Source organism: Olea europaea, unplaced genomic scaffold (assembly GCF_002742605.1).
Source record: "Olea europaea var. sylvestris unplaced genomic scaffold, O_europaea_v1 scaffold1075, whole genome shotgun sequence".
Classification (NCBI taxonomy): domain Eukaryota; kingdom Viridiplantae; phylum Streptophyta; class Magnoliopsida; order Lamiales; family Oleaceae; genus Olea; species Olea europaea.
The window spans coordinates 295,395-312,176 of NW_019228104.1; the positions used below are offsets into that span (position 1 = coordinate 295,395).

At 34.6% G+C, this 16,782-nt stretch overlaps 2 protein-coding genes across 2 annotated transcripts; both read right to left on the reverse strand.

Moving 5' to 3' along the window:
* Nucleotides 1-285: 285 nt before the first annotated feature.
* LOC111373147 (cytochrome b-c1 complex subunit 9-like) lies at nt 286-3,311 on the reverse strand. Its single transcript, XM_022995629.1, has 3 exons — nt 2,997-3,311; nt 2,715-2,762; nt 286-564 (listed from the first exon to the last, which is right to left on the reverse strand). Exons 1-3 carry the CDS (start codon nt 3,114-3,116, stop codon nt 517-519), a joined length of 216 nt encoding a protein of 71 aa, XP_022851397.1. The 5' UTR covers nt 3,117-3,311; the 3' UTR covers nt 286-516.
* Nucleotides 3,312-3,848: 537 nt separating this feature from the next.
* On the reverse strand, nt 3,849-11,727 carry LOC111373148 (transmembrane 9 superfamily member 5). Its single transcript, XM_022995630.1, has 7 exons — nt 11,397-11,727; nt 8,805-8,845; nt 7,293-7,881; nt 7,024-7,155; nt 5,921-6,077; nt 5,345-5,829; nt 3,849-4,333 (listed from the first exon to the last, which is right to left on the reverse strand). Exons 1-7 carry the CDS (start codon nt 11,528-11,530, stop codon nt 4,117-4,119), a joined length of 1,755 nt encoding a protein of 584 aa, XP_022851398.1. The 5' UTR covers nt 11,531-11,727; the 3' UTR covers nt 3,849-4,116.
* Nucleotides 11,728-16,782: the final 5,055 nt, after the last annotated feature.

Genomic DNA, 16,782 nt, shown 5'->3' on the forward strand with positions numbered 1-16,782 from the left:
TGTAAACCTGAAAATTTAGACTTGCTAATGGGAGGGTGGAGCTCATCGATTAATGCAAAATTTGAAGTAGAAGCTAATACTTTCTGCGAGGGAGTGACAATTGATCTCTTACCAAGAAACCAAAAATTGCTTCCACTGAAGCTAGGTGAAAAGAAATTTGTTGAAGTTTAATACGTTTGGGGCCCATTTGATAGGACATTTGAAAAGTAAAAAACTGTTTCAAAGACTAAAAATCTACTTTTTAACATATTTGAATAATTTTCTGAAAGTACTTTGTCAATGAAATTGGCATCAAGGAACTCTTGTATATTTAGCATAAGCAAATGCATCTCAAACTAGCAAAAAGACCTATCATAAAGCAAAAAAATACAGTTGCAAATTCAACTGCTTTTATAGTTTACAGTGATCCCAAGCGTGGCCAGCATGGTGGTAACAATTATTGGAAGATCGAAACAAGAATTATCATTTAAATCCAGGATGCAGACAAGCAAGCAGACTGATAGCTGAGGATGCTCTTCATTCAGATTGTCTCTGTCCCAAAACTGGAATATCCTCGTATCGCTTCTGCATTTAAACAGTAATAAGATTAAATTAGAAATCTATCAAGTCCCGAGCTAGAGTTCAATGATGCTATTGAACAAAAGACCTTCGAACTAGCATGTTATACAAGTATTTATGGCATAATGAAAGGCAAGCAATTAAGATGGAAATCTCCAGCTGTGACCATTACGAACGTGAAATTTCATAGCCATGAAGGTCAATAATGAAAATGAAAATAAAAAAAATTTCCAGTGTAAGAGAAGAACTTGCTAAAAGAATAAAGAGTTTGTTTGGTTGTTTTGATGCTTTGTATGCCATTTAATATAGTATTTTATGTTCGTACATTCAAACATCACTTAGAGCTTGTTTGCTAGAGCTTTTAAGCCAATTTGAATCAATTTTTTGACCGTTATTTCATTATTCCAACCGTCATTTTTTAAATTTTTCTCCCACAGGTAGAACCCACTTTATCTCTATCAGTCAAAAAATCAATTATCAAAATTCCTACCAAACAAGTACTTAGTATGGGTGGCTGTGCATAAACGCTGCTTTTCTAGATGTAAGTCCCAAACTTGTTCTGTTAGTTAAAAAAGGTAAATTTTGAAATCACACTAATTGAAAAAGGTAAATCTGTAATCACATTTTGCAAAAAAAAAAGAAAAAAAATTAAAAAAAAGAAAAAGAAAATAGAAGCTAACTTAAATAACTTAGTTTATAAGCACAACCAAAAATGATCTCAATATTACTTAAAAGTTTTGATTCATGCAAAATTCTAATTTTCAAGCATGAATACAAAATAATGTCATAGCCACTTGACATGGATCACGAAGAAAGATCTATCCTAAATTTTCAGTATAAGTTCAACAACAATCTATGAGTCATTGGATCGTCTTGGATTAGAAGTTAGAACTCACTTTATCATAAAATGGAACAGCTGACAAGTTTCATGAAAAATCCGTACACGAGGTCCCGAAGAAGGGCACCACAGTTATACACACTAAAACCAGTTTTATTCCTTCACAAACACCATCTTGCTATAAAATATTGAGGTAACAAGTTTATTTACATATCAAAAATCATATTTGTAAAGTTCATTACTTAAGAGTTGTATGACAAAGCTTTTGATAAAAGTTCTTTTAACAAATTTCAATAAAAGTTAATGAAAAGTGAAAAGTGAAGAATAAGTGTCCTGTAGTATTTTCCTCGAGGTTAATACTGACGGTCAAGAAACTTTTGCAAGTATTTGCTGAACTTCAATATTTTTTTTCCATCATCCCATAAACTCTAAACAAGTGCCGTTCTCCAGAAACAAACATTTAATAATAAATGGATTGACACTTCTTAGAAAGTTGAAGGAAAAATCAGTTAGCATTTAGAGTCAAACAGGCAAACGATATTTATTATAATGATGAAAAATTAGCAGACACACCACATCTAGTTCATTTTAAAAAATAAAGGCTAAATAGACATCAAGGAGAGATTAAGGAGCATGAACAAAATTCCAGGAAAACTTCAAGGGTTACTAGTTGTTTTTACTCTTCATTCTATATTGCCCATGATAAGTAAAACAGTAGATCGTAGATAATCTTGAAAAGAAGAACAGTTACAATATAGAGATTAAACATGGGACAACATCTTGCAGCAATTTCAAGAATGTAATTTTCTTCACGGAAGAGTGCAAGTAGTGATATACTTGGTCAGGTGTAAAGGTGGTATAATTTATAACTAATTGATGAAGGATGCTCATGAATCACAGTAGAATTGTAGAAGGGGCTAAAGAGGACAGAATAAAAAAGGAGAGAAGAAGAGAGGGAGAGATAGGACGGAAGAGAAATTCCACTCATTACACATAGTATGCATTTTCTGAGCTCCTTTGAGCTCTTAAGCTTCTGGAAACTAGAAGGTAAAACAATTATAGCTAAAATAAATCTGCTTCAATAGCAGGATGAACATTTTAATAAGATATCTCACAGTCTAACAGAAACTTGGAGATGCTTCTAACTGTGATCATAAGCCATGAGCCAATTAGAACATGAGAACTGATCTATGACTACACCTATAACCAATACTTTTATAATTCAAAAAATATACAACAGACAAAACACAAAAACACATGCACTATCTATAAATTAACTAAAATATGCTTCAGTAGAAAAATGAGTTGTTGACATTACCCCGACATTGTTGGCCTCCCACAGCCTATGAACCCCATAGTCCACCACCTGCAGTATCAACAAAGATAAATATATCAAATTAAAAAAAAGGGGCGCAAGGAAACCCGTAACCCTTCACAACATAGATCGCAGTGACCATTCTCTTGGATCAAATAAGATCCAAACTTTTTCCCTAAGTTAATGGAACAAATAAACTCGTTCAATATTATTCAAATTTCAAATCCAAAATCAATGAACACACAAAATTATACAAGATGCAGACATATGATTAACGATACTAACGCGTTCGCCAAGGAAAGCGCCTACGACGACGAAGGTGACATAGACGGAGGTACGGCGCATAAAAACTCTGTAGAGACCTTCCCATACGCCGCCTCCGCTTCTTCTAGCTCCCGGTTCCATTGGGGTTTTTGTTTTTCTTTGAATTGTTCACCGTCAATCTATTTTGGTTTTCGCGGAGGAAATAGAGAGTAATTGGGTTTCACAATTTTACTTTACTAATTTATTGAACCGGACCGGAGGCTCAACCGATACTAGTGAAACAGGATTGGGCACAGCATTTCAACCCAAGTTTTGTGCCCTTTCCCAAACTGAATTATGCCATAAGTATTGCAATATTGAATTATTCTAGTCGTACAATTGGGGTCAACAACGTACTCACAAGAGGGGGGGATTCACGATTATTTTATTCAGCGTGGACTCCTTCCCCATGTGTGTAGTTGTCAACTTTAATTGTACATGTAATATCACTGTACGACATTTCTCCTCAACTTTGTTCCAATTTTTATTTGAGTTCATCCCAACACACATTCAGTTTTTCTATTGTAAATATACAATTTACGGTATGAACATCAGTACTCAACTAATATTTATCTGTTACTTTATTTAGTACTTTGCTACATCCGTTTAAACTAAAAATATGTTTAAGTTTCATGCTACAAAATCTGACGAAGTTTTATGTTACCGGTCAACCTACATTGACCCCCCTTATCCGTACTTGAGCAACTACGAAAATTGGAGGTGGGGTGGGGTTGGTTGACATATGAAAAGAAATAACTAAAGTTCATTCAACATCGCAATTCTTGTTGCTAATTCTTGAAATCAACCCATTACAACCATCATAAACAAGCTCTAAAAGTCAAACCTCTACCAGTATTTTCCACAAAGCAACCAAAGACCAGAATTGATATGAAAAAATATTCTCCTAAAACAATTTAAAAGGCAAGGGTACTCGTGTATAAGAATCGGGAATTGGATGTCACGAATGACAATTTCAAAGCATCTAACATTGTATACTGTCAACCAATTTTGTACAAATTAAAAGATCGAGTACATGTTTTCTTGGTCTTTTGATTTCTAAACTTCCAAAGGTCGTCTGCCATGGCACCGAGCAACTGCAAGCTCACTCACTTTTGACACCAAGGTATATGTGCCGAACAAAAATTAAAGAAGCTCGAAAACTCAATGCTCCAAGCATCAAGAAAAATGCATAGCACATGCAAGCACTGTAGCCGAAAAAGAAGAATGTTTGCAAAACACCGCTCATATTTGATTTGAGGTAGAAATATATGCAATAGGCAAACATGAATAGAGCTGTCGATCCCCCACGCAATACAGACCTGAACCGAAGAAGTTTAACAGGATCAGTATGGCTATATACACGTACAAATGAGTCTAGATTTGCTGTCCCTATCTCTCTGTCCTCATGGCTGTCCCACCAATCAAATTTTGACACATCATTAAAATTTCAAGTGTCAAAAATTTAGTGGGACATGGTTTTCTTTTATGACACTGATATATGTCCCACTAAAATTTTGGCACTTAAAAAAATAATAATGAAGTGTCAAAATTTGATGGGTGGGGCAGCCATGGAGATGGAGAAAACAGGTTTCGACTGTGAACAAATAGAACTATAGAAGGATAAGACAAAAACGAGAAAAAGTCTCCATAATTACTTAAATTGCAAAAGCCTCTAAATTAGCATAAATGTAATATAGAGTCATATATGGCCAAAGTTGAAATAAAGTCGCTCAAGTTTCAAAACGTCGCAAGTATACTGTGTGAAAGATCAGATGAGGGCTTCAAACACCAAGACTCTTGACACAATATGTGATTTCTAGTTTGAAACGGTATTATCACAATCTGATTCAGCAAACACTGAAAACAAAACTATTGTCTTTTGAGCACATAGTGAAACCAAGTAATGACTCCTAACTCAAGATCCTTATCTCGATACTCCTTGTGAATCTACTTATTATCAACCTAAGGATTAAAAATTTAAAACAACCAGGTCCACTTCACATCCACATATAAGTTTCATGCCTCATGTTACCTCTTTACTACCACGATGAGTACTTCAAGAAACGTAAGTTTATTGAGATCAGCCTGATCTAATTTGACATAATATATTTGTACTTCATTACATATTCTGCTAAAAATTAATTTAAATGACTTGCTGTGAAAACAATTTCAAGTCAAATTCTGGAGAAAATATAATTAATACGCAACTTGTGAAGAACAAGGAAATTGTCCATTATAAAACAGAACTAAACCATGTAAAAATATGTGCCTAGTCCAAAAAGACTGAACTCTGGTGTGGAAATAAACAGAAAATGCTCTATTGAACATACCTCCACCACCATTCATGGTCTTCCACTGCCAGTTGAAAGAATGTCAAGCCAACACTTAGCATTGTGGTGAGAATGACAAGACTGGCAAATGCAATGAACAAAATGCCAGGAAGAGTAGATATTTTATATCCCCATACTGTAGCACACAAGTGGTGAAACTCGAGGACTGTAGCACTGAAAGGTAAAAGCCCTCCAAGAAACATTTCAGCTGGGATTTTCCGGTACCAAGCCAGCAATGGAATCTCTCTTCGGTACTTTTTTGTGACCGAAGGTGCTTGGAATCCAGACGTATAGTGGTGGCCAACCATCCCAGCAATGGCAAGTAATGGAATTGCAACAAGAGTATATATGAGAAATATGACAAATATGGTTCCAAATGGAAGAGCTGCAGTCACCCCAAAATATAAGGCCAGTGAGTTAAGGATAAATACAGTGAAGAGAAATGGAACGGGGAAAAGCAATCCAGCCAGAAGAATGCTTCTTTGCTGCAAAAGTTACATAATGCAATCACTTTCAGTTAAGAAATCTAAAAGCAATAGAGATGTATTTATGGAGCTGGCAAATCGACATTATTACCCATCCAGTTTCAACAAATTGACTGTAGATTGATGCACTGCTATAGCCAGCAATTGCAGATGTAAGAGTGTAAATTCCAAATATAGAAGTATAGATTACGCCATGGCTGTATGGATAGAGGATGCCCAGAAAAGCCAAAACAAATAAGGCAAAAACCCTGTAGAACCAGAAGCAAATCACTCACATGGTTAACATGAGCAAATAAAAAAACCTTTCGCATCATTCCCCTTGATGAATCTTAAAATTTAGGTCGCTCAACCACGGAGATGGGTGCCCTAAGTTACAGAAAAGAAACCCACTTGAGTAATACAGCCTAGCATGACCACTCTATGATCAGTGTGTCAAGAAAAGTACTTTAAACACAATTTTGAGAAGTTGTTTACACAAATATTGACAATTATAGGTAAATTACAGAATGATAGCAACATGAAACAAGGTGGTTTCACGGTACACCTCAACATCAATTGAAACATTAATGGTTCCACGAAGACCAAAGTCAGATAATTTTTTATTATTTTCTTTTTCTCTTCTCCTGTTATATTTTAGTTGAGGACAAGAATAAGACCTTATTTCACTTTCTTATATGGCTAATGATCAATAGGGAGGACAATAGACACAAGGCAAATATGGAGAACAGAAGCAAGATGGGAGGCAAATTCTACAATCACAGCTTCCCAAAATGCAAGTGAATCTTTCTACCATTTTCTAGTAGGATTTGAAAGAAGGTATCTTAGGTCCAAGACAATCATTCAGTTGTGTTGAAAAATAAGGTCACCTAGATTCTTCTGATTATCCCTGTAACGCTGGACTACTCTAAACAGAAATATAGCTGTCATCGAAATTATTTAACATGCAACATTGACAGTAAAAAAGACGACAGTTGCTGGGTCAAGGCTTCTTGAGATGCATGCTTAAAGATAAAACAGAACTAGCATCCACAGGCTACAAAACATTCTCAATATTGTAGCTACCAAAAAGATCATTAGATCACTTTATGATATCGTAGCTACCAAATTTAAATTTTATGTACATGTGGTTAAAAGAGTGTTACATAATGTAGAACAGAGTTTAAACTAAAGAAAAGAAAGAAGAAAACCGCATACAGAGTCAACAATTGTGTACCGGAGCCCAAAACAGCACAAAATAATGGCATGTTGGTGGGACATCTGAACACATCACTGTGAATGTATTTCCAACCAACCTCTTTCTCCTCGTCTTCAGCTCCAGCCGACCATCTGAAAACCAAATAAAAGACGAAAATTAAAAGAAGAAAGTCAGTCTTGAGTCCAGTGAAATCAAGCACGTCACAGGGATTGGTATAACTAGCAGAGGCACCAGGACCAGTAGTTAGTATCAAAGCCCAGAAAATTACTTTCTCATATCATTCTTGAGATGCCGCATGAAAAGCACAGTAAGCAGACCCATAACGAGAATAATCATAACGATTGAATTAACACATGAGAACCAATGAGTTTTTCGGAGTATAGGCATCATAGAAGTCTGTGAGTATCTGTCCATTCTGTTCTTGTATGGAGTAGAGATGTCTTTCCAGAACACTGAATATACGAACTCAACATCAAAGTCAACATCTTCTGTCACATCTAATACCTGACTTGGATCACCAAAGGCACGAATTTCTATGACTTGGTTGCCATTATAAAGAGCATCAAACTGAACGTGCTTAAAGAGAAAATACTTTGGCCCCTTACCATCAACAGCCCAGCTTTCATCTTCAACTTTGCCAATGAAAGCCCACAAAGGAAGATCATCATAGTACATCTGAAAGTAAAAGTCATTCATTATAGCATCCCTGAATTTTGCTACATTGCCCCTATCAAGCTTCCTGTTGCAAAGAACTACCCCAGTTTTGTTCACTGCAAATTCCAACTTATATAGAGCATTTGTCAAACGATCGCCATTCAAAACTTCCCCAAGAGTTTCCTTCTTTTCAAAAAGCCGTTCTGTACCAAAAAAAGGGGGGCAAATGATGATCGTGCCAAATGGCTTAAAGACACTTGCACTTGCAAGTCAATCAACTTACAAACTGAATTGAAGACTTAGGTGTTGTTTGATAAAGGTTTTGATAAGAGTTTTAGCAAATTTTGATAAAAGTTGATGAAATTTGTAGTTGAAAAATTAATAAAAGTTTTAGGTCCCATAAAATATGTGATTAAAATTATTTATTGACTTTGACCTCAACTCTTTAGCAACTTATTAAGCTTTACCAAGAAAGCACTTAATGTGGAAACATAGACTGTTAAGATCATGTTTAGTATCATAAATGATTTTCATCATCTTTTGTACATGTACTCGTAGTGGGGTTAGATTCCATAAATAATTATATTCAAAAGGTTTAGGTTGCTGTGTCCTGCTATTGAAACAACAGGCTTTTTTTGCTTTGTGGGACAACATACAAAGAGAAAACCTAAACTTTTGGTTTACTCAGAAGCATACACGTCACACCTTGTGAGGCATCTGCCTAGTAAAATAGCACCTTGAGGCACATACCTTAATTAAGATAATCAATATTTTAATAACAAATGGGATAAGCCTGCATATATAGGCATACATCAAAATCTATACAAGAAGGTATGGTTAATAGGCTGCAGAATACCAGATGGATGTACCCAAAAAAAGGGGTTTCAGTGCTTGCTCGCAAAAATCCCCACATTATGCAATGTGGTGTCAGTTTGCATGGAGCTTTCCATGCACATGGCAGCAAAAAGAAAGAAAAGAAAAGAAAAATATTACACTATACACCAATTATGGTATTTATGCTAAAGCCACACATACTCGTAGTTGATATGAACCATAAAAAGGAAACATTAGAAGTTCTTCAACCATTTGTAATTGGAAGCTTACAAGATTAGTGTGCATATCTAACCTGGGCGACAGAAAGGCATTTCATAATATTGGTATGTTTCACTGCAAGTGAACAACGAGCAGAACAATATCAGACATGATAAATGCAAACAGGATAACCACAAAATCTTAAATAAATACTAATCCAAGTGACACAGACAGGAAAGATGCAAAATTAAATTTGGACTAGGAGAATGGTATATTCATATCACTAGAGGAACTCATCCTAGTTGACATATTTTATGGAGTCAATAACCAGAAAGACAACTACACAGGCTACAGCCCCTCACTGCTAAAACTATTAAAGGATAAATTGACAATGGAATACATTTTTATCAGCAAGATAGCAACAAAACCTTGAAGTCAACATAGAAAACACAAATGACAGCTCATGGGCGGCCAATAAAACAGTAAATTTCCAAGTTACATGCCAACATAAAATTCTATGAGAAAACTCGAGCATTTCAATCTGGGTGTAACCTTCTAATTTCTATTATAACTCCTCACATAGTACTTCAAATATTGCATTCAGTAGAATGGAAGGAAATTAGAAAAGATCTTGGGAATCGGAATTAGAATCTAATCTGAATTGATTAGCAAAAACCAAATTAGAAAGCCCCAATTCTACTAAACTAAACATTGCATAAGAATAATATCAATAATCAGCTTATTATGATCATGCAATGAAGAACTGATAAAAACTCAATGATAACTATCCCCACGGGTACAGACAACTAGGGCTGGGCAAATCTCCCGAACCGAACCGAACCCGACGGTTCTTGTCAAATTAAATACCCGAACGGGTATCTGAATTGAGAACCGACGGGTACGGTTCGGTTATCAGTTCTAGACCAAGAACCGAAAAATCGAATAAGATCCGAATCTTTCTAATTTTTTTTTTATATTGAGTAAATCAAATTATTTTAATTTTAATTTTTTCTAAACAAATTAATAATTTCTAAATCCAAATTTTTGGCCCAATAATTTATTTCATTTCTAATTTTTTAATTTTTGGCCCAATTACCCATTTTATTGTTTCATTTCTTAGCCCAACAAGATCCAATCCACTAAATAACCCTAAACACCTACACTAAAGTGCATAACGTTGTCTTGACTCTCGTTCTCACTCTCCCAACTTCGCTAATATTCCAAAACCTATACAATCATCGCCCGACACTGTGACCTCCGCTGACCAAAACTTTGATTGTAGCGATCATTTGAACAAGGTAGTTTACTAGTCTCTAACATTCCAAAACCATTGAATGTATCATTAGTTTTATTTATATAATATTGTTATAAATGTTAAAAATTTTAATTATAGTACAGAACGGAACGGAACCGAACTGAACCGAACCCGAACGGTTCCATAATTATATTTGGACCCAACGATTCCATTTACTAGATACCCGAAAATTTTGGTTCGGTTCGATTCGGTTCTAAAGAGAACCGAACCAAACCGACCCGCACCCACCCCTACAGACAACAGATCACATATATTTCATGTTGAAATTGTTGTTCGAAAATTCAATGGAAAAATGAAGTGGAATGGAAATGGAACAAAAGCAAAATGGAAAACCAACCGGAGGCCCATTACATGTGCCATGCGGTTGCATGTACATCACCCGAGAATGGAAGCCCAGTTTCGAGTACTCCATGCGACTGCATGGAGTTATACCATGCGGTCGCATGGTAGTTCCGGAGTGACCGTTGGAGGCGGTTGTGGTTTGAAATTGGAGGCTTTTCAATTATGAATTGGCACCACTTCGCATAGCCTTGTTTCATGGTTTTATATAGGTGATTCGTGATTATTTCAAGGGTGTAAAAACCATTACAAACATGAGAAAAATACCTTGTGATCCAAATATTATTCTACATTAAATCAAACACTTGATTTCTCATTCATATTCAATTCTTCCCTGTGTTCTTAAAGTTTTGGAGGATCACGCTTATGCTTTAGTGCTAGATCCTTTACAAGGCTTGATATAATCCTACAAACCATTTGCCAAAATCCTTAAGCACTCAAATAATCCCGAGAGGAGGCAAATATAGTTTGAGGACAGCGATTACGCATTCGAGCCTTCATGTTCGTTGTGTTCTTCATCTTCTCGATTATATTTTCTGAAATTTTCTTCTCCATTTTCCTTGGTTGATGCAAATATTTTCAACATTTCATCATTCAGATTCAAGAGTTACGCAAATGTCGAAGACATATTTTGTGGAAGCCTCCAACCATTTCTCCTGATAAATTATGTCATCATGTTAAAATGGACAAACTAAAGTAGCATTCGTCTCTTTTAGCCAGCTTATTCCACATGTCCATTCATCAAAAATAAAGTAGCCAGAACCAAAATCCCTTATGAGGGAAAAGAAGTGAATTACAGCCAGCATGCTTTAAAATTGAGATCATACATTCAATGTCCTCATTTCAAATTGCTAAAGTTCAGCTAGTAAAATAACCAAAAATAAAAATGGCTCTTTTTATAATCTTTTTACTTTAATAACTCAGAATTAAACCCATTCATATAAGCAAGAAAATGCAAAAAATAAAATAAAATAATATTAATAATAATTTGATGGATGTGATGAATTAAGATCTGGGCAGGGGAAATGATACCTGGGATTGTGAAGAGGGCCAACTTTGTTGACAAAAAGGGGGACGTGATCTCCCACATTGTAAGCGGTGGCAGCTAGAAGTAAGAGGTTCAGGAGCAAAGTGATAGTTAAAAGCAGAAAATTGAAGATACCCATTTCAGTTTGCGATATACTCTTTGAGTCTTGATCTCTATCGTGCCGGCAACAGTTTTTTCTTCTCTTCTTGGGGGGTGGTGGCCCGGATGCGAGGGTGGTGTTACTTGTGTAGGGAGTAGAGGATTGGCTGTGTTTGGTAAAGAAAGGTCAATGCCAGCATTGAGTCCTACCCTGCAAATAGGGCGTCTTTGGTAAATCGCTTACTTTCTCGAAGGGTAATGTCCACTTACTACATGTACAGGGTTTTGTTTTACTGACCCCCGCCAGATCACACATGCGTGGATTTTGGCATAATTTTTTTTTTTTTTTTCATGTGAGACCGATCCGTGAGGGGTCCGTAAGACTTCTGTAAGCATTTCCCAAGGATAATTGACCATCTAGGGGTGGGCAAAAAAACTAAAATCAATTTAGGAGAGTAGGAGTGGGCAAAAAACTTGATCGAACAAAATCAGAATTAAGTCAAATTGATTTGTTCAATTCTGTTCGGTTTTCTTTCAATTTTAAAATGTTTTAGCTTCTAAAATCAAGAATTGGTCGATTCAGAGTCAATTTCAATTTTAATATCCAGAACGAACTTTGGCCCCCTTTTTACAACAATACTATGTGCTATACCGCCATCCTATGTGGTATATAGGTAACATTAAACGTTTAATTGGTCCTGTGAGGTCCATTTAATTAAACTTATTACGTGTTGTTACATAAGACGATATTTTAGCATCAATAACGTCATATAACATTAATCCCCCCGCCCCCCAAATACTGACGGTGGTGGACATATACCGATGAATTTTTTTTTCTAGACCATGTTAAATCTAATATAAAGCACACAAAGAACGTCTTTTACACGCCTCTAATTTTGTCTTCCAAATTTTCAATTTTGTCATTTGCATTGAATGAAAAATGTTATGTTGATTCTAGATATGCCCAAATTTGCATCATTAGTTTGGAAATCTTTGTACCAAAATGTCAAAATTCTTCAAACTTGAACGTCCTAATTAAAAATATGTTTAGTAACAAAAATTTTGAGAAATTTCAAGTAAAAATCAACAAATAATTTGAATTACATGTTTTGTAGGATTTACAATATTTCAATTAAACATTTTATGGAATTCATATATTTTCAATCACACGTTTCATTAATTTCTAACAAAATTTACTAAATATTTAATTTTAATCTCCACCAAATAAACAACATAAAGCAAAAGAAGATGTACTTTAATTGAAAGATCATTAGGTGAATTGAAAATATATAAATATTAATAACTACAACAATATAATTGTCTACCCATAATATATAAACATTTATAACTACACCAATAAAAAATGTCAAATCGTCAATTCATGAACCATGACTGCAAATTCAATCATGTACTGTATTTGTAATTGGGAATTAAAAAAAAAAAAAAAAAAACACACACACACACACACACACACAATCCTAATGACTTGGGAGACCAATTCAAGAAATTTAAATTTTTGTCTCACTTATCAACTAGCACCCATTTGGAATAAATTTCTGAAAGTTGACTATATTAATTAGTCCAAGTTTGTTTTGTTAAAATCAAATTTTCTGTTAGATTTTAATAACAATTGATGAAATATCACGTTGATAAAAAATTTATGTCTCACAAATGTATGATTAAAATTAATTATTAACTTTGACTTAAATTTTCATAACTTTTAACTAAACCAAACATAGTGTTGGTCCTATTGTGTAAAAACTTTTGTTTGAATCGTTAAAAAAACACAAAAATACAAAATATTAAAGAACAACAACACAGAAGATTTTTCACCTGTACAAGGTCAGAATTCTCAATCACAAAGATGTACTCGCCCGTTGTGCATCAACTAAGCTATTAGGCTTTAAATCCATTAAAATCACCAAGAAATCGTACAAATGTATGAAGAAATCAATTAATTCTTCAAATTCTCTCTAGCCTCTCATTTTACAAACTTGGCAACCAAAATCTCTCTCACAAATTGTACTAAACAACCCTCAATATTCAACAATACACAGATTACGTCACTAAGATGAAAATTTACCAATTTCAGAGAAATCCTAGTTCACACAGGAAAAAACATTCGAGAGAAGAAGAAGAATGAATAGTCTCTCTCAAAGATGGAACATCCAAAGTATAAATGCCCCGACGAAATGACACAGATCAAAGGGTTGCAAGTGAGCTATGCGTATGGCAGATATCAGCCCTTAAGTTGAGGCATAAGTCATATAACCAAAGAATGCGATTAATCAAATGGGCAGAGTAAAATACTATTTAATAAGCCCAAACACTGTAAGAAATAGCGGGACAACCCAACTCATAACACATAGGCTTAATATCATCTCGACGGAGTTTAATTGTCAAGAAAACTATTATAAGCATTGATAAGATCAATAATTCAAAAAGGTAAAAAAATAAAATGATTGGAAAATTAGAACAATATTCTCCCTGTGATACAAAAGTTTTCGTGACTGAGCCATCAGCAATATGGGCATTGTCACTATGATTTAATCTTGTAGCTTTTGAGTGTTTCATCAACTTTTTACATCAGAAGATGAGCCTTTTGCCCATCACTTGAACTTGAGTTCTCACTAAACGTGTTCGATACAAAAAAAGTGCGTAGAATTAGTTTACGTTTGAGTTGTATAACCATTTTGGTTATTACCAAAAAAATAAAATAAAATAAAATAAAAAATCTTGATCAGATCATTCTTCATTCACCCTAATTTATATGTTTGAATAAGATCAAATAATATAAGATGTAGTTCAAAGTATATTTGAGAAATTAAGATAATTAGCTAAACATATTGTCAAACAATCAATGCATGGACCATGACTGAAAATTTTAATTATTAATTGGACTTTAAAAATGACTTGGGAGACATATTCAATAAAATTGAATTCTTGAATAGCTTATCAACAAGCAGCAATTTGAAATACATTTCTGAAAGTTGACTATAATTAACGTGACATTAAAAAAAGAGTTTAATTGTCAAGAAAGTTACAATAAGCATTGACGAAATTAATAAGGAAAAATTAAGGCTAGACTCCTCAATCTTTAAAGAAGTGTGAATGTAGGTTCCTGATCTTTAAAAACGAGGCTTTGACTCCTCTACCTTTATAAGATCGTGAAATCATATCTCTAACGATTAAAGTCAAGATTTCTATTAGAATGAGACGTAAATAATAATGATAAAAAAAAAATCTTTCAATATGGTCAAGACATTGTGATCAAAATCTTATTGCTAACACAAATTTCAAAGAATACTAAGATCTCGTGAATCCCCTTTATTCCTTACAAATCTTTACAATTGCCCATTTCTCCACATGGAATATTATGACATTTTTACAGAATAACAGAAACACTATGGAACATTTGTTTGTCTTATACTAAATTAAACTTTTCTAAGCCAAACATTGGTTATAGGAAAGAGAATAATTGGTAGATGGCATATTTAGGCAAAACATAAAATATTTGCACATCTCCAGGCAAGAGAAGATCATGGATCCCTTGACTATTATTGAGAATTGAAATTTAGTCCTGAAAAATTTATAAGATGATAACTCAATTTTTTTTTAATATATATTTAAGGCCATCTTCGTACTAGATTTTATTAGCACCAATTCGAAAATAAATATATAAAAAGTGGGTTAATAGAAAAGAATCTTGATGTGGCATGTTTATAGGTGATGACAAGAAATGGATGCTGACCTATCAACAAACGACTCCATATCAATGCTGGGATGGATTAATAATATGCACAAGTTGAAAAAAAAAAATAATAAATAAAAGTTGAACTCCAATCATGAGGGCCCTCATCGTCCCGCCCCTAAAACTTTGTGAGGGAGGTAAATCTCGAGATGTGCTACAGTAGGCCAGGGAACAAGAGCTGTCTGTATATTGTGTTTACAAGAAATTTAATTCCATGTCTCAAGAATCGAACCCCCACACTGCGATTGTCAGCAAAGCGTGAGATAACATCGCTCCTGTTTTTTCCACCATTGGGCTATGTCCCTTAGGGCTAATAATAATGTGCACAAGTTGGTTCTTATTGGTGGTTGTTTAATAACGTTTTGGATTAATAGCCTTTCATAAAAGCAACATTTTAATACAATAACAATTATATATTTAACGGCTTAAGCTCTCGAATGCTTAGAGCTCATTTGTTATGATTTTTGAAAAAGTTAAGAGTTACTTCTAATATTAAAAAAGTTATTTTTGAATATATTCGTATAATTTTTTGAAATTATTTTATCTGATTATAGAGCTAGGAAGTTGATTCAAAATACTATTTGAAAAGAAGTAAAAGCAGAACCAGAATCCCTCATCAATCACTCAAAATGAAAAAGCACCTTTAAGATCTTTCTTTTTAATCCTTTTGTCATCTATTGTTGACTTGATTGTTTTTGAATTTTCATTTTTACTGTTCATAGTTTATTAATTTTTTCATACTTACAGAAGATCCCCACAAAAGGGACCAATGGTATAACATAGACGGTTAAAGGTCAGAGAAAGTGGAGTGGGAGGCACCGATTCCAGTGCTTTCCTGCTGATGACCCTCCAATATTTTTAGTTAGGTACAGATTTGTGTTTCCTTTTTTTTTTTTTTTTTTTCAAGTAAGTTACTTGTACAAAAATATATTTTTACACATTTGTTTTTTTTTTTTTTTACAAGGTGTCCTATTCTAGACTAATCCTTGGGTCTGTGATCCGGCCCCTCTTCACACAGTCCGGTTAATCGCAGGATGTGCCTCCAACTGGCCAGGGTCCGAGCGCTCCCCACCTGGTCTGACAAAGTGCCAAGCAAGCCAATCCAAGTTGCACCTTGCCTTCCAAGAATAATCCTTGCCTTCCAAGTTCCCACTTGCCTTCCAAAAATAAATCCTTGCCTTCCAAATGTTCCCTTGCCTTTCAAGAATAAATTCTTGCCTTCCAAGAGCCCCATGTTTCGAATTCACGACCTCTGCTCTATCAGATTTGACAGCGTCCGTCCTTTGCCAGTGAAGAAGTGCCCTGGGGGGCTATTTTTTTATTTTTACACATTTGTTGGTAGGCGTTGAGGTGGCATACATTTTGACCTTATTAATCCTTTTTTTATTTTTTAATATATCAGGCAAACCCCACAAAGCCTGATGGCCTCAGAGAGCTTTGTAAGGACAGGATTTCGCGTACCCTTCGAGAGAATTAAGACTTGGAGACTCCTTTGGTGGCTACTGCTATAATTAGACACGAAAGCTTTGATCTTTTTGTTG